General features: G+C 38.2%; 2 protein-coding genes across 3 annotated transcripts; one reads left to right on the top strand and one right to left on the bottom strand.

Moving 5' to 3' along the window:
• Nucleotides 1-3,407: 3,407 nt before the first annotated feature.
• On the bottom strand, nt 3,408-12,648 carry trim105 (tripartite motif containing 105). Of its 2 annotated transcripts, XM_053235702.1 has the most exons (8): nt 12,416-12,648; nt 12,135-12,215; nt 7,947-8,269; nt 7,556-7,651; nt 6,912-7,145; nt 5,508-5,527; nt 5,197-5,306; nt 3,408-4,561 (listed from the first exon to the last, which is right to left on the bottom strand). In XM_053235702.1, the coding sequence occupies exons 3-8, from the start codon at nt 8,211-8,213 to the stop codon at nt 4,008-4,010; spliced, it is 1,281 nt and encodes a 426-aa protein (XP_053091677.1). In that variant the 5' UTR covers nt 8,214-8,269; nt 12,135-12,215; nt 12,416-12,648; the 3' UTR covers nt 3,408-4,007. The 2 variants fall into 2 exon arrangements, with proteins under 2 accessions (XP_053091677.1, XP_053091675.1); XM_053235700.1 differs by lacking the exons at nt 12,135-12,215; nt 12,416-12,648 and adding an exon at nt 8,921-9,029.
• Nucleotides 12,649-12,775: 127 nt separating this feature from the next.
• Nucleotides 12,776-22,719, top strand: npy7r (neuropeptide Y receptor Y7). The gene is made up of 2 exons (XM_026940742.3): nt 12,776-12,837; nt 18,848-22,719. The coding sequence occupies exon 2, from the start codon at nt 18,856-18,858 to the stop codon at nt 20,020-20,022; it is 1,167 nt and encodes a 388-aa protein (XP_026796543.1). The 5' UTR covers nt 12,776-12,837; nt 18,848-18,855; the 3' UTR covers nt 20,023-22,719.
• Nucleotides 22,720-23,150: the final 431 nt, after the last annotated feature.

Genomic DNA, 23,150 nt, shown 5'->3' with positions numbered 1-23,150 from the left:
TCTGTTGTTCATATTAACATCATACAAAACAATAATACAAATAATTTTCAGTTTAAACATAGCAACATGAAATGGCACTACAAAAATTGAAAATACAATGAATGAAAATACAATTACTGTATTATAAATATATTAATAGTGTACCTATGTATGTATTTATCTCTTAGGGAAAATATAATTACCTCAGCTTTAATTAGCAGTAATTAAATTTAACAAAAAACCCCATCCATCAAACGTCATCATGCTCCAGCAGCTTCAAAAGCTGTTGAAAACAAGTATGCGACTTGAACAGATTCATTTCATTTATCATCTCTGTTTTCAGAGATAGCAGAACATTTTGAAAGAGAAAACCCTACATAAAAAAAAACACTTAAACAGCAGGCATGCACAAAGGCCTCATAATCCACATCAGTTCCAATAATTCCTTTACAGAGAAAGCCCGTGTGTGTGTGTGTGTGTGTGTGTGTGTGTGTGTGTTTCTTAGCTCAGTCTGTATTTAATTTGGCTCTAGCACCACTCATTACAGATGCTATGATGGTGGTCAGGAGACTCTCTACTCCCCGTGTTTCCAGGGGCATGTACACAAACATAATAGAATGGATAATTAACTAATTTTGCTAATGTGGTTTAAACTAATTCAACTTCTGCAACTTGGGAAAAGTAATGACTCTCACAGTAAAACAAAACTCATTAGAGGCAGTGGATACATACAAGCTTTAGCCTTTTTCTACAATTCAGTAGACTTCATATATATACATGTACATCATGTGCATCATTTTGGCGACTAGCAATGTCGGTTTCAGTTTTTCAAGGTCAGGCAAATTTTATTTACCTCTGTGGTTGCTCCTTTGGTGTATCTATATTGCACACATTACACTAAAAGTACCCATGGGTATCATCTTAATATCCTATGCTTAATCTTCTATGCTTTATGTCCTATACTTGCCCCTTTGCAGTTATGGTTTAGGCTTCTCTAGTGCAGGTACTGTGTTTTATTCCTTGAATAAGTAGGTTATCTATTATTTATTGATTATTTGCAGTATTACTGGCTGTAAATTATTGTTATAATCACTGGATATATGATCGGCCCTCAGAGGTTTGATTCTCATCATTCCAGTGAAAAATATTGGATAAAATGGAGATTAGGAAAGATCCCTTATGAAGAAAAACAGTGACGAAAGTCTCAATATTATTGTAGGCTCTGCCTGTTTCTCTACACCTATACCTGCAGGTGTAGAGAAACAGGCAGAGCCTAAAATAATATTGAGACTTTCGTCACTGTTATTCTTTAGTTCTTTTCTAATGAAGAACATATTTTAAAGCTCTGGCCACAACTAGAGCAACGTTCTGGTTCAGAGGGTTTCTTTTTTCAGTAAACTATCCATGCTGTTTCCAGGGGTTTTCATTAGATTAGCTGCATGATGTAAGGTTATCAGTGGCAAAGGTTACTTATACTGTATGTTGAAACTATGTACAATAGCACTTGATGCTATTCAAACACTGAATTAGCATTTTCGTCTAAATGTAAACAAAGATATTTCGAAATCAGCTGATTAGATTAATGGTGGTTTACTTTTTTTATTTAAAAGAATGTGGAAGAACATTGATTTTATAAGCTTACCATATTTTGAAACATGGTAACTTCACATACAATAAGGAGGAGAATTTGCTGTAGCTGTTAGAGAAGATACTTTTATTAAGCTGGCAAATCCCCTAACTTTACAATGCAATCATACTCCAGCACTTTGTATTAAAATGGACAACAGTGCAAGTTCAGAATTTGTCTTTAATTTGGACTTCTCTCTTTTAAACTATCTTGCATTATATTGTACTAAGATAGATCCTATTTGTCTCACTGACATTTTAGAAATTTAAGTTCCCACTGTTATTTACAATCCCACTTTATTATTATTATTATTATTATTATTATTATTATTATTATTATTATTATTATTCAGTTTTTCTGCTTGCCACATGAAAAGGACAGAGTTTCCCGTCCAATATTGCTCTCAAGGGTCCAGCTCAAGGACTAGGCCTTGAAGTGCCACTGCTCCATCTGCCACATCCTGAGGTCAGCAAACACACTCCACAGCATCCCGCTCATCGGAAGGAAACAGGACCATGTTTCTCACCACCAGCAACCAAAAGCGCTGCCAAGAACCTGATATGTCTGGCTTATTCTCTGTCCTCTGTTGTTTGCAGAGTATTCATTTAATTTTTGTCAGTGTCATCATATTACAATGTCTTGTTGATTAAAATATGTCCAATAGTGAGCTGCTGAGGATAAGATTAAAGCAGGTACCAAATGACTATATTGATTGACCTGAGAGGTGCATGGACAGGTTTCAGACAAGTGTTAGATGAATGAAAAAGTTAACCCTCCCCCATCACCCGCCCACCCCAACCCACACAAACACACACACACACACACAAATTGTTCCTTTGTCAAGCCTCAGTCATACACTATCCAATCACTGCTATAGATTTTTTCAGTGTTTTATGGAAAGAAATTGTGGCACTGTTTCCACACCACATACTCTCACTTAATCTCCAACCTGGCTTCAAGTCATCAGGCCCATAAGCTCCTTATCAAATAAACGTGAAAAAGGCAGAGTACTGGAATATTAATGGGGTGTTTAAATCCTGACCTTTCTTGGTGTTTAAAGCCACTGTGACACTGCGGAATTAACAGAGTTAGCAACATTCGCTAAAAAGGCAAAGGTTATGCCACATCCTGTATGACAACCCCCTCAGGAGAACAGTAAAGCAGTTTGGGGGCACAAGGACTGCCTTTCTGTTTGTGTGACCCTTCACAGGGAGCAAAAGGAAAGAGGATGTTGATGCACTTGTCTGCTGTTACAGATAACAGCACTCTATCCATGCTTTTTTTTGGGCATCCGGGATGCTACGGTGGACACCTTCCAAACTAGGTTTTACATAAAACTAAAGAGGAAATAAGCAATGAGATACATTAAAAAAGGGATGATCAATATTGTTATTGGACGTCAGTAGAACATTGAGCTCCATGAGTAAGGAGAACTCATCAAAAGGATTAAAAAACAATATGCACAATATTTCTGAGGAGTTCTCTAATACTGCTTGCATGTGGGAGGAGAACATACTGGGTGTTTATACATCATTTAGGGAGGAGGGAGAACAGGGATTAAATCACCTCAACCATCTTCCTGACATCTCCCAAAGCTTGGACTTTGATATACAGGATACTGTGATCTGCATCCAAATGACTCCATCTGAAGAAAAACATATTAACTGAACACTAAACGTGACAGGCATGCCTGTTTTGTACATGCCATGATTACTTATGAGGGATTTTTTTCATGAAATTCTAATTTGGCCATATGGGCCATTCCCTACAAGGAAATAACACAACACCTTTGCACAAAAAATTGCAGCATAAGCAGTTTGGCCAATATGTATTTGATTTATTACTGTATATTAGTTACATACACAGTATGGTAAGTCTGAATAGGAAGTTTCAGATTAATTAATGATTGAACACATCAGAAAATAGTTATCCATGAAACAAATATTTACAGTTCATCTAGTATTGCTATAGTTAACAAAAAATGCTCAAGCGCAGGTACAAATAAATTCTGTGTGATAAGAGTCTGTGACGTTTTCACAAAGACAAAATTTCAGACTAGGTTCACACTGCTTGTGCAACATGGCAAGCTTAGCGATGATGCTTTGCTTCATCACTGTCAATTGTTTGAGCGAAATCATATCTTTGGGCAGCTATTCCCAACTGTTCGCAGGATAATGAGATTAAAGAACCGTGATTGATCTTTGTTCATACATTTAATGCCAGAGTAGATTATACATATGAAATATTGAATAAGCAAGAATAAAATGTGAATGGCGACAACTGTATCATCACTAAAACAAGTATGCTGAGCTTTGTAAGTGATAACAGCAACCTGTAAAAAATATATATATATATATATATATATCATATGAAGATCTGAAGCTTCCAGCTATCAGGGTTCTCAGACACCCATCCTTTGGTAGTGCAGGACATGGATCGGCTGAGCTTGCTGCCCAGGTTCACTGAGGCATGTGCTAAAGAATGGAAAAGCCTTCCCTCTGGGCCCACTGGAGAATGAGTAGAGCAGGCTCATGTCATCAGCGTTGTAAAAGGAAACTATGTGCTCGTCACAGTCCAAAAAGACCCCAATCCTTAGAGGTCGAGAAGTCACGCGCACAGCGGTCCAGGGTTGGGTGCCTGCAGAGTACTCCGTGTTGTTGCGCAGACGCAGGGTCCAGTACCCATTACTGGGGCACAGCTTCACACGTGCCTGTCGATTCACTGTTTCCAGGGCAACACCTATGTCCCACTTGGGCTTGGTGCCAACGCCGACCTCCCAGTAATGTCTGCCTGTATGAAATCCTTGGGCTCCGAGAACATTAACACACTGAACGAAGCGCTTCGGATTGGGTTTATAGGGCAGCATGGCTTCAGTCTCGACCACTTGGGTCCTGTCTTGAGAGAGCTGAAGGCTTGGATGAACTGTGTTCTCATCAAAGGTCAGTGGAAATGGGCCTGAGCATGATAATAAACAAAGACACATTAAGAACAAAAGGTTACTGTGATTATTATGGTTTACATGCAAAGAAAACGAAATTACACTTATTTCGTGTAAAATAATGGCGAGTTTATGCTTTCTTCTGAAGCCTTTGGATTGTCAGAAAAACACTCTGAAAAGGGCTGGATGAGAAAACACTCTCCAAAAGATGTAGATGCAGCAAAGATGCAGTGATTAGCCAGCGGTGATACATAAAAGTGTAGTGATTGGCACAAGTTTATGAATGCGCTTGAGATGAATTTGTACGAGACAGAGTAGTTAGCAAAGCTTTTACCATTTCTAATTACTAAAGTGGTAGCACCATAAAGGAACTGATTATAATGCTACATAATTTCATTTACTAAATACAGCCTTCCAAATCCATCAAGCAATGTTTTTCTTGTTGGTTGCCTGGAGGCACTTTTCTCTTTCATGTTCACTTGTGTAATTACGTGTGATTTTAAAGTAGCTTGCCTAACAGTGCGAGATGATGCGATTAAAAATGGTGCCTTCTTCAGATTAGGTCATGCTGAGAAGTGCAACACATTCATCTCCATCAAATCATGCTGCTTTTTTACTTGAAAAGACAATAACAAAACATTCTTTCACCCACCTGGTTTTAAATTTTTAAACATTTTTCGCCACAAGGTGTACTGAAGAGGAGCTACATATTTGCTCTTAAAACCTTCAATGGAAGGCCCTTTGATGGCTGGAACATGTGTTCTGAAAAGAACAAGGAAAATCAGTTCAGGTTTAAAGTGTCACAACATTATTGACATTGGTTTATAAAATGATTTATAACTTAGCACAATGTCTTGTTGAGGATGGCATGGAAAATAACATGGAAGCTGAAAATAGCTTGAAAGCAAAAGAAAGGCTATATCACTAGAGGTCATGTAATAGATGTCTTCAATTACCACTTACCTGGAATTTAATTCTGGCAGCTAGAGGGGGACAAGGAGAGTAGACCATGTTAGCGTTAGAGCAGATGCTTTGATCTGAGCAAAACTCATATCGACAGTCCTGCCGCTATGCAAAATGTAAACTGGGTGCTGTGAGTCACTGCACATTACAATATTTGATTCTAACATGTTGTCCTGCAGTATTTTGGGTAAATAAAAACAGTCCACATTATATACTTTTCCAGCATCTTCTGCATATTTCACCCTTTTCCAACAGCGGCTATATCATGTTGAGATCCAACTTTTCACACTGAGGACAACTGAGGGACTCGTACACAACTATTACAAAAGGTGCAAACATTCACTGATGCTCAGGAAGGCAATCAAGAAGGGCGTGTCAATTTTGGGGTGAAAATCTATTTTTACTGTTATCTCTGATGAGAGGTAGTAAAAAAAAAAAAACTGTTATTTGGTACATAAATACCAGAACAAATTTTGATGTTGAAATTGGACTGCCTTTAGCTTGGTAAATTTTAAGATTTTGTGCATTATATGATGGGTGAAAAAAGTAAAAATATAAGTTTTCAATAATTTACAATTTATTCCCCAAAACATATAAACAATGTTAGAACAATACCATTAGGAAGTGTCAATTTAGAAATTACCAGATTAGTGAGCTTAAACCACAAGTTTCATCAAGTCTTGCCTGACATCAATAAATTAATTAATAAAAATATCCAATATAATAAAATGTTCTTCAAAATTCACCTAAAAGGCAAACGATAAAGCAAAAGTTTTAATTCCATTAAAGATATTCCTTTGAAAACAAATATAGGCGTCAATGAAATACTGGGCCAAAATTTGAAAATATTTATTATTTCCAAGTAATGAATTTTAAAACTTAAAGTGATTTTGAGTTTCTCATGTCAAAATACGTGTTTTTAGCACCCCTCATATTGTATATGTGCACTTTTACTAAATTGACACACCCTAACACTACATTAAGAGCCAGGGGATGTAAACTTTTGAAAATGTTGAAGATGTAAATTGTTATTATTGTTATTATAATAAAGATTTTTTTCCATATAGTACTATCCTCCAGAAGCTACATAAGATATTTACATGTTTCCCAGAAGACAAAATAATAACAATTTACACCAATCATCCTGTTAAAAATTTTACAAAATGTTTCTTAATGTATCATGTTGCCTTCTTGAGAATCAATCCCTCTTGTTTATTTTTTAATTATTAACATTTTGCAGATTCTGCAAGGTGTATGTAAACTTAAAACCACAACTGTAATTTAAAAAAAGGGAAAAAAAGAAATAGGAAAAAAGAAAATGATCATTTGTGTGTACAGTCATTTCTACAACACTGGCAGACATCCAGTCTCACTCAAAAATCAGTATGGATATGAATATTTCACCTTCACAGGTGCCATGTTCTCTACATTGCTGGTAGCTATTTGGACTGAGCCCATAGTCTGCTCCAGTTCTCGAACAGCTGTATGCAGTGCCTCAAGGTGGCGTTCCAGGCTGTGTTCCAGCTCCATCTGATCCCTCCTCAGCTGGTCCAGCATGGCCGCCTCCTCCACTTGCAGGAAGTGGTGCAGAGCCTGGAAGTCGCACCTCACCCTCTCCTTGAGCTCAGCTCCCACTTTCTAATCCAGACAAATGAGGACACACAGTTACAGAGAGAGAGAGAGAGAGAGAGCAAGAGGAAAAGAAACAGAGAGGGAGTTATATATTTTAAATCCGGTACAACAGGGCTTTGGAAGCCTTTACAGCTTTCGTAGCCAAATAAAAAAAATAATAAAAATTTAAGAACATTTATTCTTATGTTATCATCCATAATCCATAAAACTGGGTGTAGCCTGCACTTTATGTTATGTTATGGCACACAGTTAAAAATTATCAGCCAAAATACACTGAGCAAATGGCTAAGCTTGCAGAATTAACCTAACATTCTTCCCCTGGTTGGTCCAGGCAAGTAGGCTAGTTGCTGCTGAATGACCTGAAGCACAGCACAGGCTTTTGCCCTGCAGTCAGCCACCTTGCTGATGAGCCTTACTCTTAATGTCTTCATCTGTTCTTCATCTTTATGGATCATGGTGAGTAGATGTTCTTTCTGCAAGTTCTGAGAGTCCAGACTGTCCTTAATCTGCTTCTGTGAAAGGAGCATGAAAGTCACTTAGAGCTGTTATAATCAATGTGGGTGAGTAATACAGTGTATATGTAGCTGTCATGTTTGAAATAAGAATCATAACCAATATATTGGATGGACCGACGTGGCAAAAATATCATATTGTATCGTTTTGTCACATTGTTATATAGTCATATCACCCAGAACCACAAGGTGTTTATTTTTATTTTTTTTAAATGTCAAGGTAAAACCTCATGAGAGCTCACAAGGCCCTAAGGATTTAGTTGTTTGAAATAAAGAAGAAATACATTGACCTTACCTGTAAATTCCTCACAGACTCATCTGATGAACACGCTCTGACCTTTTCAACCAGGCCAGCTACCAGATAGTTGGTCTGAAACTGTTTTTTGGGGAACTCCCTGCGGCACTGAGGACACACCGCTGGACCCCTGATACCTCTCCAGTAGGTAGTGATGCATGGCCTGCAGAAGTGATGCATGCAGCCAAGCATGACTGGCTCTCTGAACAAGTCACAGCAAATGGCACAGGTAAGATCCTCGCTGAGACTCATACTGCTGGACGCCATGGATGAAGAAAAGCCTGGAATCTGACTTTCACTCTCACTTCCACTTCAGTCACACACTGGTCACGCAGCACGAAGGGGAAATTAAATGTCAGCATATTTACAAAATATTCTTCTGATTGTATGTTTTATATAACTACCTGAATATATAATGGTTTTGATTATTTATTTATTTTTTTTTTTTTACAAGTGGTTACGTGTAGACACACGTAACCACTTGTAACCACCTGTAAACACTTGTAAAAACATCTGTAAAAACATTTGTAAACACCTGTAAACATCTGTGAACACTTGTAAAAACATTTGTAAACATCTGTAAACAGTTGTAAACACATTTGTAACACAACCACAGAGAAAAACTAAATAACAAATTTGTTTTTTTAATATTTACACGGATAGTACTAAAAAAAATCATATCATTATCGAATAAACATACAGGAAACACAACAGTAAAAGATTGTTTACATTTACAATGATGTCGGGAAGCAAAATAAAGTTTATTCTTATTTTAGCCCAAAGTATCTTTGAAAAGTTAGTTAGCTTGCTAGCCTGCTACAGAATGTATTCACCACCGACGTCAATAAACATTATAATGCTAAGTCGCTAAAGCTAATTATTATTATTATTACTTTTTTTTTTTTGTTACAGTCTTTAACAAGAATAACAACATTTATCAAAAAAAAAATGCTGTCAAAGGAACGAAAACATACCGTCACCTATCCTGCAGCCTCTTTTTCTGTTTGCTCGGGGATTTCTGAGTTCAGAGTACAAAATGCTGAACGTCATGGGTGGAATTCCAAATTACTCCCTATTCCCTATATAAGTGCACTACGTAGGGTATGAAATGATAGTTTATGTGGCTTATCTAGTGCACTTGTTCAACCTCCGGTGTACAACTTGGCAAGCGACCATATTTGTACTTACAGTAGTCTTTCCGGGAAAATGTATCAAAGTTTGCAGTGTTTACTACGATAAAACATAAATGGAAAAACAATGCATAGGCATGATATTCTAAATACATTAAACGATAGACAAAAATGTATTATTGTATTGGTTACTGTAGGCTATAGTTTCTTGTAGCCATGGACCACTTCAGTACAGATTTATTTCATGAACATTATTTAAATGTGTACAATAATCCATCCATCCATCCATCCATCAATTCTCTGTACTGCTTATCCTACACAGGGTCACGGAGAGCCTGGAGCCTGTCCCAGGAGACTCAGGGCACAAGACAGGGGACACCCTGGACAGGATACCAACCCATCACAGGGCACAATCACACACACATTCACACACTACAGACAATTTAGAAATGTCAGTCAGCCTACAAAGCATGTCTTTAGACTGGGGGAGGAAACTGGAGTACCTGGAGGAAACCCCCAAAGCATGGAGAGAACATGCAAACTCCGAGGACACAGGACGGAGATGGGATTTGAACCTCCAACCCCGGAAGTGTGAGGCAACAGAGGTAACCACTAAGCCACCATGCCCCAATATACAATAACATTTTGTCTATTTATTGGAGCTATAGAGCTTTCTATTCCTGAACTTCGCACCAGTGGGTCCAACTATTATTTGTAGGTCTGCTTGTTTTTGAGTTTTGAAATTTAGATTAAACCGTTCAGCGTAAGGGTTGAGGTCATGGTTCTGTGCGGGCCACTCAAGATCTTTCACTGCAAACTTGGCAAATCTGTCTTCATGGAGCTTGCTTTGGGCATGGGGCATTGTCATGCTGAAACAGGTTTGGGCCTCTTAGACATAATAAATTAGGCATGTTAGTTAACTAGCAAGCCTAGCATGTGAAATTCTTAGTTAGCACACCAGTTTCACTACTTATCTACACAGCCGAGATGAAATGCGTGCTGAAAAGACGGCTCAACTCAGAGCAGAATTATGCCTCCTAACTGCCTGTAAAAACCAAATTCTGTTGGATTGGACAGGTGTCCAGTTCCAAAGTATGAACGATAGCAGAATTTTAGAAAACAAATTCTGGCTTGCATTAAAAAATCACTAAATCCTGCTATGTTTTTTTCCAGGACATCATAATGTTATCACAATACCACTGTTTCATTTCCGAAAACACACATCAGAGGGAGACATCAGAGTCCGGTTTGATCCGGATTGGTTAATCACTAGGAAATCCAATGGTTGAATACGTATTGCATTCTGGGTATTGATAATGCATGATGGACATAAATGACATAAAAAAAATGACATAAAATCTGGAATTCTGTTAAAACACAGACAGTAAGCGTTACAATCCTGTGCAAAAAAAATAATACTACTTACTGTGACGAATAATATATGAAATTCTAGTTTTATGCCAGAATTGTCCTTTAATGACTGTTTGCTATTTTCCGTTCTTTAATCTAAAAGCAATATGAACCTCAGGAACTCAGAAAGCGTTACAATTATTAACTAATTAACCATTTGAGAAAAAAATGACAGCCTTAAAATTGTCAGACAGCACAAGGAGTATTAAATGGCTAGTGCATACAAGCATAGCTAGTTTTACTCGGATTCATTCACTCATGAAATGAATAGCAAAAGACTTTAATACAGGATCTACTGTCAGCACAGTTATATAGTAGCTACAGGAAAATGAGTAAAAACACACTTCACAACAAGCTGCACTAAACACCATTACTCCTTCTTTAACTTCCACTTCCACCAAGAGCAAAGTGGCAAGGAACAATTTAAAAAAAACTATATCATTGACAACATTTACAAATTAAAGCCTAATACAGAGGCTCTGTCATGCTGTGGGGGCATTTATTTATTTTGCTGACACAGTTTGGCTCCACCTGTCCCCTTAACCCATCTGGACACCTATTGGAGATTTTGGAGTGATGTTACACAGAGCTCTCTACCACCATCAACAAAACAGCAACTGAGGGATCATCTTTTGCAAGAACTTGTAGAATCTATGCCAAGGTACACTGAAGCTGTTCTGGCCCAACGCCTTAGTATGGCACTTTATGGTAGTTTTCCTATAATTTGTCTCAAATGTCCTACAAGCTTCAGAATATTAAAGGGATGCAATCTGACAATTGCACTTCCATATATACACATATACTGATAGGAAAACAGTGACTCTATGGTCTTTTAGGAACATACAGTATAATCAGTCAGTTCATTTTTTTTTTTTTCATTTTTATTTGTATATGTTTATTTGTATCAGTTGCTATGTATTCACAGCATCCCGGGGTTGAAATTTAGTGGTAAGTAAATGAGGTATCCATGCATATTCTGCTGATGGGTTCCAGAAAAGATCTTTGGTTAGTCGGCTGTCAGTCAGTCAAACGGCCTCTTCCTGTGAAAGTAGGTGGTTCTTGACCAGGTGCAGTGATGAAAAAATTACAGTCTTTCTAGTGACAACTAGATGTCTGCTTCTCAATGCTTTAAAAGAAAAAAACCTTACAGCTTGAGATCTCTTGGGCACGAGTCTGACAGGCCATGCATGGTCACAAAGCTGGCAACTGTTATGCAGTTACTCAGACATAAGTCATACTGAAACCTGCAGTTGGGTTTTTGCAAACAGCAGCAAAGAATCTCTCATAGTGGAGATGACATTGAGTCATTCATTGAGTCATTGCTTGTCTACCTGAACTACTCGCTCTCCAATCAGTGTCAGTTAAGATCAGCAGTCCTGCACCACACTGGCAGAGGCTCAGGTGGGCAAGATGTGATCCCTGTGACTGAATCATAATCTTGGGAACACAAAGACAAGCTTCATGCTTAATTAGCCATCTATCTATTCTCTCCACGAGGTGCAGGCAGCGGTCAGGCCAGAGGCACAACAGCACACTGTAGAGCATTTTTTTTTTTGTTTTTTAGAATAAACACCAAATGTCACACTCGTTTTTGTTATAACAAACAGATTTAATGCCTTATAATGAATTACAGATCATTCACATTTACCTTTGCAGGACCACACATAGAACAGGAAATAGGAAGCATCTATGATCAGTAGACAGTGCTGTCCAAAGAAATGGCTGTGACCTGAGAATGAGAAACATACAGTGAGTTAAATATGTATTGACACCTGTTCTGCACACCACTGAAAAGCCAAGATTTAATGAATCAAATCACTGCCAGTGACTATTAAGAGAATGTTAAGACAGATGGCAGGGGTGGGGTGGATGGATGGGGTGATGTTTGAGGGGGCCTTGGGGGGAAGGGGTGGTTTTTCTGAATCATACCTGAATTAGGCAAACACTTCATTTAAAAAACAGCTTTTTGCATTGGTCTGCACTCCGTTTGGGTGGAAAACGTAGTGCATTTAAGCGTCTAACTCGCTAACATGGCTATAAATAAATGGAAATAAAGGGGCAGAATAATTTAACTAGCATGCCCATTAACTGCATTTTAGCATTCGGTTTTAAACTTATAATTTACACCGTCACTAAAATACTGTATTGCTGCCCCACGCTCGCGCTCTCGCGCATTCTACACTAGCCGGATTTGTACACAGGTTCGATAGTACGGCGGCTCTGAAGGGTCAATGAAAGCGCGATGCTGTGGCGCTGCAGCAGAGCGAGCGCGCGCTGCACACACTCTCACATAGCGCGAGCTGCTGCTCTGCACTTTATTCCAGCGGCAAAGGAGCAACGGACAGTTAATGGTGAGTGGCATTTCCAATCATTTGTCTTGTTTAGGTTTTAAATTCGTGTTTGCATGATAAATATGTTTGCATAACCTATAGTGGAAAGATATATGCATATAATGAACGTGAAATATATATATGTATATATATATATGTATATATATATATATATATATATATATATATATATATATATATATACATATGCCTATCAAAAATCTAATTAAAAAAATGATTTTTCTTCCACCTTATACTTGCAATAATTCAACAATTTGTCTACATCCCCAGTTAGAGTGAAGTCTATGACAGACAATTTTTAAATAATCTGTGCATTATGAAATTATCCTGAAAATCAGAGTGGGTCTCTTGGATCTTTCAGTTCTTTCTCACCCGTGCAGGTAAAACCCTGGTTTTATAAAACACTTGTTGGAGTTCGAGATGCACCACTTCAATCATGAAATCCTTTTTATCCTTGAATTGGTGCCTGCAATTCAACACAGCATTGTATGCAATAGTAACTGTGCAGTGCAGCAGCAAAGATAAATGATATGAGCTGGAAATAACATACTGGCATAGAGTCACTTATTTGTAACAGTTATGGCATCATATCAATGGAGCATCTAATCCATGCCCTTCCATTGGCATTGCTGAATATATGATACATGTCTGAATAACTAAGTACACCTTACAGCTTTCTTGCTTACTTTGCAGCAAATCTGAGAGAATTGTTTCTAACATGGCAAAATCCTATACATGGCAATTTTATCTACTCTTAGAATTCAGTTTCACTCTGCAGAAACCACACCCATAGCTCCCATTTTAAAATCACTGGAACTTTGAGGGGATTTTGATCCTAGGTGAGATTGGGGAAGAGAAAAGAATATTAACAAAGAAAATCTGTTGCAGAGGGCCATAGTACTATTTTTCCTGCTCTAAACACTTGATTTAACTGATAAAGGGCAGATGAGGTGTAGTGCAGGGAAAACACTAAATAATATAATACAGTATCTCTTGATTTAATTGTCACAAAAATATGTTACCTGTGGATTGATGGCCCTTGATGTAAGGGGGTAGGTTTTTTACCTGGCATTTTGCTGCATGTTAGACTTCTTTGATAAGGCCATAAATCAGGAGTAAAAGATAGACACATTAGATTTAAAAAGTGGCAGTTAATACTCTTCAGAAAACTTAGCAATAAAAATAGTAATAGCGACATGATGATGGAACCAGAAATGACCCCTGGCCTTTTTTTCTTCATTTATGACATATCACATTCCGGAAAGGCACCCAATCACATTAATCTCATTTTATGTGAACTGTTTATTGCTTCAGTATTATCATACACAGAAAAAAAGACAGTTTCACCCTTAGGCTACAATGCAATTTTCAAGTTGATCATCTATGTAGGACTGAAAAATGATGTTGCCATTATCATAATGCATTTTCTAATGAAACAATTTTCAAAATAAAGTTTTACAGTTATAAGTAGATAATAACTCATTTTTTTATTCAATGAAGGGCATGAATAAGCAAGCTATTCAGTAGATTATGCTGCCTATTCCTCTGTCTGTAGACATTGTCAATGACTTGCCAAACAGATTGGACACCACTTTTTGTAATGCAAAGACTATTTGTCAATGTAGATATGACCTTTGCATAAAGGTACCTTCCTTCTGCATGCTGGGTCTCAGGTGGACCCTTTGAAAAGGTCTGCAGATGATGGAATGATGAGATGAACCGTGCAAAGTTCAAAGACTTTTAAATAAGTCATTCATCCCTATGATGTTCTCATCTCACATGGATACAGCCATATCTCAACAAAGGACATTTAAGAGAACTCAGGTTTCTCTTTACATATTCTCTGTACATTTTGTTATGACATACACATATGTATACAGTGGGATAAAATATTATGCTTCATGATGCAATGTAGAAGACAATATAAGGGGTATGTATGCATTGCAACTAGTGCAGCAAGTACAAGACAAGATCAGTGTGACTTTCTAGTGACATTAGAATAAATAGTAATCTCTAGTGTTGCTTCTGACATCTGTAGAAAGAGATTTAAACATTTGTAACTTTGGTATAACAGGACACTCTTTGCAACTAAGTGCACTTCTCATTCATTCATTTCTCTTCAGTAACCGCTTTATCCCAGTCAATGTCACAGCATAACTGGATCCGACCCTGGAAACACAAAGTATGAGAGGAGAATACACCCTGGATGTGATGTCAGTCCGTCACAGGGCACCTTGCACACAAATTCACGCACTCATTCACACTCAGGGGCAATTTAGTGTAACCAAGCAAGTTTTAGGGAGAACCCAGAGGAAACCCACATGGACATAGGGAAAACATGCAAAACTCTGCACAGACGGTAACCTAAGCTCAGGATCAAAATCTTAAGCTGTGAGGCAGAAACACAACCAGCTGTGCCACATGTAGCCCTGAGTGTACTCCTACTGGCTTTAAATGGGAGTCCATAATTGCTTTGAAATTACCTGCTGCCTAACACAATATAAAGTAAAATGCTATTCATAAAAAAATAGAATACTATATTTCTGTTTCTCAGTAGACTGCTAGTATTTCACAAAGAATTCTGCATATAATTTTCACTTCTTTGTGTTTAAATGTTCAAGAAAAAAGCTTGAACGTGCTGTCTCATCTGTGTTGTAGATATGCTGTGTCATCTGTGATCAGCAAAGACCAAATATTATCCTGTTTATTGCCAACATCCTGGACTCGATAGCGGGGCATCATTATATTTCAAGTCTGGTAATAAGCTTAAATGTCACTGTAGGTGGCTGTCCAGGTCATGAGCTGAAGCTTTTAGGTAAATGTAGTGGAACATTAGTGTGACTTTCTGTCATCTATAAATTGGAATTTAATGAATTTGTGTAGTAAAGGGCTCATTAATATTCCCTGGAGTGTAAATGTCTTGCAATATTGCAGTTTCAAATGGTCCAAGAATAAATGTGATATAAAAAGATTATAACTGAGGACATCATTCATTCATTCATCTTCAGTGACCACTTTATCCTGGTCAGGGTTGCGTTGGATCTGGAGCATATCCCTTGTGTCCTGGGCACAAGGCAGGAGAACTCACAGCGGGTGGGATGCCGGTCCATTGCATGGCATCATTCATACATTCATTTACACCTGTACTGTAGCCACTCACCCTACCTGCATGTTTTTGGGAGGTGAGAGGAAATTGGAGAACTTGGAGAAAACCCACTTTAGCATGGGAAGAATGAGAGAAACGCTGCACAGACAGTAACCCAAGCTTAGGATAGAACTCAGGATCCTGGAGCTGTCAGGCAGCAATGCTGCTTGTATATGCTATACACTGTATATAGTAATGCTGGGTAGGGCCTCCCTTTGCTTTTAAAACAGCATCAGTTCTTCGTGGCATGAATTCCACAAGATGTTGGAAACATTCCTTTGAGGTTCTGGTCCAGGTTGACATGATTGCATCACGCAATTCCTGCAGATTTTTCAGGTGCACTTTCATGCAGAGACTCTGAGTGAGCCTGTGCCCACTGCAGCATCAGCTTCCTGTTCTTTCTCTGATAGAAGTAGAACCCAACATAATCTTCTGCTGTTGTAGTGCAGTGACTGTACATATACAGTCCCCCCCGAATGTATTGGAACGGCAGGGCCAATTCTATTGTTTTTTGTTATACAATGAAGACATTGGGTTTGAGATCAAAAGCTGAATATGACATCATATATTAGAATTTCAGCTTTCATTTCCTGATATTTACATCTAGATGCTAAACAACAAGAGTAAGGCACCTTTTGTTTGAACCTACCCATTTTTTAATTGATCAGAAATATTGGAACATGTGATTGACAGGTGTTTCTTGTTGCCCAGGTGTGCAACAAGTCAGATTGATCGTTTAAACAATTAATAGCTCTGAATGTGTACGCTTGGTCTGAGCCCTGGGTTTTGTCTCTGAAGATTGCATTTGTTGTTTAAAAAAAAAAACATGAAAAACAGAGAGTTGTCTATACGAGAAAAGCAAGCCATTTTGAAACTGAGAAAAGGGGGAAAATCAATCAGAGCCGTTGCACAAGCATTGGGCATAGCCAATACAACAATTTGGAATGTCCTGAAAAAGAAACCACTAGTGTACTAACAACCAGACATGGAACTGGTTGGCCAAGGAAAACAACAGCAGTTGATGATAGAAACATTGTGAGAGCTGTGAAGAAAAACCCAAAAACAACAGTCAGTGACATCAGCAACAACCTCCACAGAGCAGAGGTGAAAGTATGACAATCTGCAGTTTGAAGAAGACTTTGAGAGCAGAAATATAGAGGCCTGTAGATGCAAACCATCCATCAGCAGTAGGAATCAGAAGGCCAGATTGGAATTCACAAAGAAATACAGAGATGAGCCACAAAACCTCTGGAACCAAGACCTCTACCAAAGTGATGGAAAGGCCAAAGTGTGGAGAAAGAAAGGATGATCCAAAACATACAAGCTCATCGGTCAAGCACGGTGGAGGTAGTGTCATGGTTTGGTCTTGCATGGCTGCTTCTGGAACGGGCTCACTAATCTTTATTGATTATGGAACTCATGATGATAGCAGCAGAATAAATTCAAAAGTCTGCAAAAACATTCTGTCCGCCAATTTACAGAGAAATGTATCCAATCTATTTGGGAGGAACTTCATCAAGCAGCAAGACAGCAAGACAATGACCCAAACACACCGCCAACACAACAAACAACTTCATTCAGGGGGGAAAAGGTGGAAGGTTTTTGACTGGCCAAGTCAATCACCAGACCTTAACCCCATTGAGCATGCATTTCACCTCCTGTAGAGGAGACTAAAGGGAGAAACTCCCCAAAACAAACAACAGCTGAAAGAAGCCTGAAAAATAAGAATGCAACAGTTTGGTGATGTCAGTAAGTCACCGGCTTGATGCAGTTATAGCAAGCATGGGATATGCAATAAAATATTAAGTGTTATTTTCTTTAATATACATTAAGACTATGTGTTCCAATACTTTTGCTCACCTAAAAACTGGGTGGTCTGTCACTAAAAGTGTCATATTCTAAGTTGTTTAACACATCTAGATGTAAATATCAGGAAATGAAAGCTGAAATTCTGATCTATCTTCTCATATTCATCTTTTAAATTTAAATCCTAATGTCTTCAGTGTACAGCATAAACAAAAGAATTGGTCACATGTTCTCTCAAGGTGAAACATGTCAGTAGGTGCACTGGCTAAGATAAATTGCCCTTAGGTGTGATTGTGTGTGTGAATGGTGCTCCACGATGGACTGGTGTCCCATCCAGTGTGTATTCCCACTTAACACTCAGTGTTCCCAGGATTGGCTCAGGATCCACAGCAACCCTGACAAAGATAAAGCACTTACTGACAGTATGTAAAACAAACTTGATCCTTTATATATAGTACGCAGTTCTTCAATCCATTGAGCCTTGAATTCAGTCTGATCAAACCATGCTGATGATGGGATCCCTGGCATGCATTCATAATTAAAGAATGTGTGAAATGATATTGTTGTATAACAGTGTTACATGACAATTGATGCACTTTTAAGACTCTCAGAGCTTTCCCTGTTCATTTTTCTGGTATAGAGGTCTCTCTGTGGCAAATGTGTGAAAGTAAATAGACCTCAGACTGATTGTCACAGGTTGAAAAGTGCTGTAACACGAAAGCAGGGAAGGGCACACAAGCTGCCCTCTTTTGAAAGATCCATGTTTGAACAGCAGATGACAAATAATAGCCATCATGATTTGTCCATGTTTTACAATATGTGTCAACTGTGGAAGAAACACCTGTATTATTCTGGGTCACAGTATGGTTTGGACAACAAGGCATATAAAGTGTGTAATAAAAATAACCAGCAAACATAGTAGAAATGTAATGTGACGAAAAACAGAGTAGCTCTAAAAAGTTACAGAGATATACAGTACATCTGTAAATGGTCTTAGGAAAGAAGATTCTGTACTTTTCCTGATTAAACTGAAACCACTGTGACTTTTCTTTGCAACAGGCACATGCATGAATGTTCTTGGACTCATCAGAAGAGAAACCCAAGACAGAATGGGCCCTTCAGACCCAGCGAATGTCACCAGTGGTATTCCCAGTGGGGAAGGAGAATATACCTACTGGCAACAGAACAGCCTGGGCAACGTCAGCATGGGTTCTCGTAAGCCTGTCTTTGTGGATGACATTACCAAGCACCTAAGTGTTCAGATAGCCCTTATAACTGCTTATTCGCTTATAATCATCCTGGGCCTGGTTGGTAATACACTAGTTATTTACATGATCATTATATACAAAAACATGCGTACCGTTACCAACTACTTCATTGCCAACCTTGCATTAGCTGATCTCATGGTAGACACCATGTGCTTACCCTTCACACTGGCATACACTCTGCTGGACGAGTGGAAGTTCGGGGCAGTGATGTGTCACATGGTGCCTTTCGCCCAAGCTCTCAGTGTCCACGTGTCTATTCTGACACTCACAGTGATCGCTCTGGAGCGCTATAGGTGCATTGTGTTTCACATGGGCCAGCGTCTCTCCAGGTGTGCAAGTTTCATTATCATCAGTCTAACTTGGGTTTTTGCGGCCATTCTTGCTGGACCTTTAGCTATTTTTCGGGAGTACCGCTATGAGGAGATTGCCTACATTAACTTACGGATTGCTGTATGCTCTGAGAAATGGCCCCATGGCACTAATCGAGATGCTATCATCTACAGCTTCTCCATGCTTGTGCTGCAGTATGTGCTTCCACTGGGCATTATCAGCTATGCTTATGTGTGCATCTGGGTCAAACTGAAGAACCACGTCAGCCCGTCCAACCGCAATGATGGCATCACTCGTCGCAAGAAGACTACCAAGATGCTGGCACTGGTGGTTGTGGTCTTCGCAGTGTGTTGGCTTCCTTTCCATGCGTTCCAGTTGGCCAGTGATCTTGACCTGGTCCTTAAGTTTAAAGAATACAAGCTTCTTTATACTCTGTTTCACATAGTGGCCATGTGCTCGACTTTCGCCAATCCTTTGCTCTATGGATGGATGAACAAGAATTACAGGAATGGCTTCATCATGTTCTTCCGCTGTGAACATAAACCTGACACCATCCATCCTGAGGGTTCTTTCCGAACTCGAACCCTGCGAGGTTTGATCTTGTACCATGATGGACATCCTGCCACTGCTGTCTGAACCCAGCCAGAATTGACAGCACTTTTAAAGATTAAGCTTGGTGTAAACAATATACTGTATATGGGATTTGTTTTCAGAGGTATTCAAAGATGTAAACAGTTTGCATGCTGTGTACTGTACAAATACTTAATTTTGATGATGGTATTTTGTATTAAGCATCTGTAAATTCTACCTTGGGTTGTAAAACTGGTACATGCTGTCTCTGAATAGTGTTAAGCCAAAAATGAAAGTAATTCAAAAATTATTTTCTTATGTCACAAATAAATCAACTGTTTCATTCAGCTTTGCAGTTCGCCTAACTCACAACAACCCCTTTCTGCATGTAAGTTTTATTTAAAGGGGCTGTTGCATTGTTATGGCACTGAAACTAAGGAAAGCACATTGTCCAGCACAGCAATGCAGCTATGATCTCAGTTATAATCTCAGTAAACAACAGCTGCATCTGTATCTATATACTGTTTCCTGAACAGACAGCTGATTCTTGAGGTGAAAAAAAGCAAAAAATATTGAACAACATACTTAATGACAGAAATAAAACAAATGCTTTTATTATAGTTTTGCAATGCTCTGGATTTTGACATGTGTAAAATGTGGTACATATTAGTTATGTGTAATTGTGAACCATTATTTGTGTACCCTAGAGTATGCACAAGAAAACATTTCTATTGAATTAAAGGCATCAAACTAACATATACAATAGCTGTATAGCATATGGTCTAAAGTAAGGTAAAGTCTAAGAGTAATTAATTATGGAAAAGGGCAAGATTTAAGGTTCACGGAGGAGTTATCATACAAACTAAAGGCACAAGTTCAAAAAGTGGTACATCAGGTATACAAGAGTACAACAGATTTTTTATATAAATACATAAGAACCTTTAACCTGACCCTTGCACATTTTTTCTATTAAAATGGGTGTGCTTGACATGAAATAATGCAAAAGTTCATTACACTGTTAAGCAACTCTTACAGTCTACCAGAAATAATGGCACCCTTCAGGACAATGGGCAAAAATGATTGTATAAAATAAAGATTAAACAACTGGATAAACTGCTTAACTTTTCTCTACCAAACACTTTGTCATAAGTAAATAATCTGAAATATATTTTTACTATTTAATTTGATTTTAACTATAATTAACAACCTTAAAGAATAATATTAAGAAAAGAAATAAATTAATGCTAAAAACTCCCAAAATTCGATTGTTGCCTTGACCAAAAATGAGGTTACACACATGTAGAATCCATTTGTCTTGCATTACCATGGTGTAAATCATTAAGCTCACACATTCACTTGCTCACTTTCAGTAAGCATTTGTCCTGGTCAGGGTCACACTGACCCCAGATCATATACCATCTCCACTGGGAATGAGGCAGGAATACACCCTGGATGGGACCCCACTCCATCATAGGACATCATGCACATATGTTCACACACTCATTCACAACTAATTTATTTTAGTGAATCCACCTACTGTCTGAACCAAGCCAGAACTGACAGTCAATGGACTGACTTAGGTAATTTATGTTAATCATCCACTTATTGGACTGTTTTTGGGTGGTGGGAGGAAACCAGAGAACCTGGAGGAAACCCACATGGACACTGGAAGAAAATGTACAGAAAGTCCGTACAGACAGTAACCCAAGTTGTGGATCAAACCCAGGACCCTGGAGCTGTGAGGTGACAATGCTTTCACATTAAGAGAGAAAAAGAAGAACTGCACAGTTTAGTTGATTCTTTGAGTTTTCATGTTTCGAAATAAATTATTAAAATGTCATTTCCATAGCAACAAGCTATCTAAAAGGATTGTGCGTAAAGAGCAACCCACAAAATCCAGCACCAGAACTTCACCAGATGTCACTGGAATTGTTTGTTTTGGCCAGATGAGACCAAAATTGAGCTATTTAGCCATGCACATCACTGGCATTTTTAGCAAAAAAAAAAAAAAAAAGGAGACTGCATGCAAGGAAAAGACTGCTAGCCTAATGAATTTCACTGTGCCAGGATATTTTAAGCCAAAACATGGTTGTCTCTGCCAGGAAGTTAAGACTGTGATGAAGGGTTTAACAAATGACCTGAACATACGACAAATCAACACAGAAACAAACCTCAAAATGCAAAGGCATTAGAGTAATGTAAATCATTATGTATAATGGTTGCCATGATTATTTTCTATAGGTTTCGATGAATGAACAAGAATTACAGGAATGGCTTCATCATGTTCTTCCGCTGTGAGCATAAACCTGACAACATCCATCCTGAGGGTTCTTTCCGAACCCGAATGCTGCGAGGTTTGATCTTGTACCATGATGGACATCCTGCCACTGCTGTCTGAACCCAACCAGAATTGACAGCACTTTTAAAGATTAAGCTTGGTGTAAACAATATACTGTATATGGGATTTGTTTTCAGAGGTATTCAAAGATGTAAACAGTTTGCATGCTGTGTACTGTACAAATACTTAATTTTGATGATGGTATTTCGTATTAAGCATCTGTAAATTCTACCTTGGGTTGTAAAACTGGTACATGCTGTCTCTGAATAGTGTTAAGCCAAAAATGAAAGTAATTCAAAAATTATTTTCTTATGTCACAAATAAATCAGCTGTTTCATTCAGCTTTGCAGTTCGTCTAACTCACAACAACCCCTTTCTGCATGTAAGTTTTATTTAAAGGGGCTGTTGCATTGTTATGGCACTGAAACTAAGGAAAGCACATTGTCCAGCACAACCAATGCAGCTATGATCTCATACTTAATGACAGAAATAAAACAAATGCTTTATTATAGTTTTGCAATGCTCTGGATTTTGACATGTGTAAAATGTGGTACATATTAGTTATGTGTAATTGTGAACCATAATTTGTGTACCCTTGAGTATGCACAAGAAAACACTTCAATTGAATTAAAGGCATTAAAATAATAGTTATTTTTTGTAGGTTTCACGTAACATTGTGGGCATTTTGTGTTCAACTCCATTAGACAGCCATGTTAAAAGGCAGAAAATAGGATGGATGCGGTTACCACCAAGGAATAGATATCATCCTCTGAAGATCAAGCGAGTAAAGAATAATCCACAATTTTAAAGTGCTAAAACAGGATGCCTTGCTGAAAAGTATATCTTAGTCTGAACA

The sequence above is a fragment of the Pangasianodon hypophthalmus genome, chromosome 7 (genome assembly GCF_027358585.1).
Source record: "Pangasianodon hypophthalmus isolate fPanHyp1 chromosome 7, fPanHyp1.pri, whole genome shotgun sequence".
Classification (NCBI taxonomy): Eukaryota; Metazoa; Chordata; class Actinopteri; order Siluriformes; family Pangasiidae; genus Pangasianodon; species Pangasianodon hypophthalmus.
Note: the sequence above shows the minus strand (reverse complement) of the source record. Positions and strands in the feature narration are given on the sequence as shown.

Bases quoted from the DNA above. Each gene is read 5' to 3' on its own strand.
- npy7r (XM_026940742.3), top strand. From the start codon at position 18,856: ATGAATGTTCTTGGACTCATCAGAAGAGAAACCCAAGACAGAATGGGC.
- trim105 (XM_053235702.1), bottom strand. From the start codon at position 8,213: ATGGCGTCCAGCAGTATGAGTCTCAGCGAGGATCTTACCTGTGCCATT. The intron at 7,652-7,946 runs GTAAGGTCAATG...CTCCTTTCACAG, and splicing joins AGTCTGTGAGGAATTTACAG to AAGCAGATTAAGGACAGTCT. The intron at 4,562-5,196 runs GTGGGTGAAAGA...TATCATGCTCAG, and splicing joins GTTTAAAAATTTAAAACCAG to GCCCATTTCCACTGACCTTT.